This window comes from Dromiciops gliroides, chromosome 3 (assembly GCF_019393635.1).
Source record: "Dromiciops gliroides isolate mDroGli1 chromosome 3, mDroGli1.pri, whole genome shotgun sequence".
Classification (NCBI taxonomy): Eukaryota; Metazoa; Chordata; class Mammalia; order Microbiotheria; family Microbiotheriidae; genus Dromiciops; species Dromiciops gliroides.
Genome location: NC_057863.1, coordinates 503522652 through 503523482, shown reverse-complemented (window position 1 = coordinate 503523482; position 831 = coordinate 503522652). Strand labels below are relative to the sequence as shown.

At 31.5% G+C, this 831-nt stretch overlaps 1 protein-coding gene across 1 annotated transcript; it reads left to right on the top strand.

Moving 5' to 3' along the window:
- On the top strand, nucleotides 1–264 carry LOC122747835 (40S ribosomal protein S27-like). Its single transcript, XM_043993655.1, has one exon. It carries the CDS (start codon nucleotides 7–9, stop codon nucleotides 262–264), a length of 258 nt encoding a protein of 85 aa, XP_043849590.1. The 5' UTR covers nucleotides 1–6.
- Nucleotides 265–831: the final 567 nt, after the last annotated feature.

The window sequence follows — 831 nt, the reverse complement described above, 5'->3', positions numbered from 1 at the left end:
ATCATCATGCCTTTAACTAGAGATTTAGTGCATCCATCCCTAGAGGATGAAAAGAAGAAACATAAAAAGAAACACCTGGTTCAGAGTCCAAATTCTTACTTTATGGATGTCAAGTGTCCAGGCTGCTACAAGATCACCACAGTCTTCAGTCATGCCCAGACAGTGGTTCTTTGTGTAGGTTGCTCAACTGTGTTATACCAGCCTACTGAAGGAAAGACCAGACTCACAGAAGGTTGCTCATTTAGAAGAAAGCAACATGAATGACATTCAACTTCATGAAATCGACATAATGTAGATCTCAGAAAGCCTTATCTATTCAGCAGTCCAAGTTAATCTAATATGTCAGTATAATTAAGTTTGACTTTGTAAGGTATATAACAGTGGTTTGGGAGTCTGTTTTACATTAAAATTTTAATTATTAAAAATAAATAAAATTTAAAGCCCATTTAATGATGGTCTAAGCACACAACAAACCTAAGAATGAAACTCAAAAAGAATTGTTCAGGGTCTTAGAAAAGCTTTTCCCTCAGACAATAAAGTCTTACTAATCACAGTAGGTTTAGACATAATTGTTATCAATATCAAGTTATTGCAATGAATTAGCTTACAAATAAAATTACTAGGCCTTCTAAAAATGATACAAAAGATCTTTTACTTAAATATACACACATTTTATTTTTACTTAAATATTCCTTCATAAAAGTATTTCTCTTTCTGAAAAACAGCTTAAAATTTATCCTGATGTTAAAGGAATAATTACTAAACTTTCATGAAGTAAATCAGTTGGAAACTAGAATGACAGATATCTCTTATTCAACCTTAAAGCAAAAA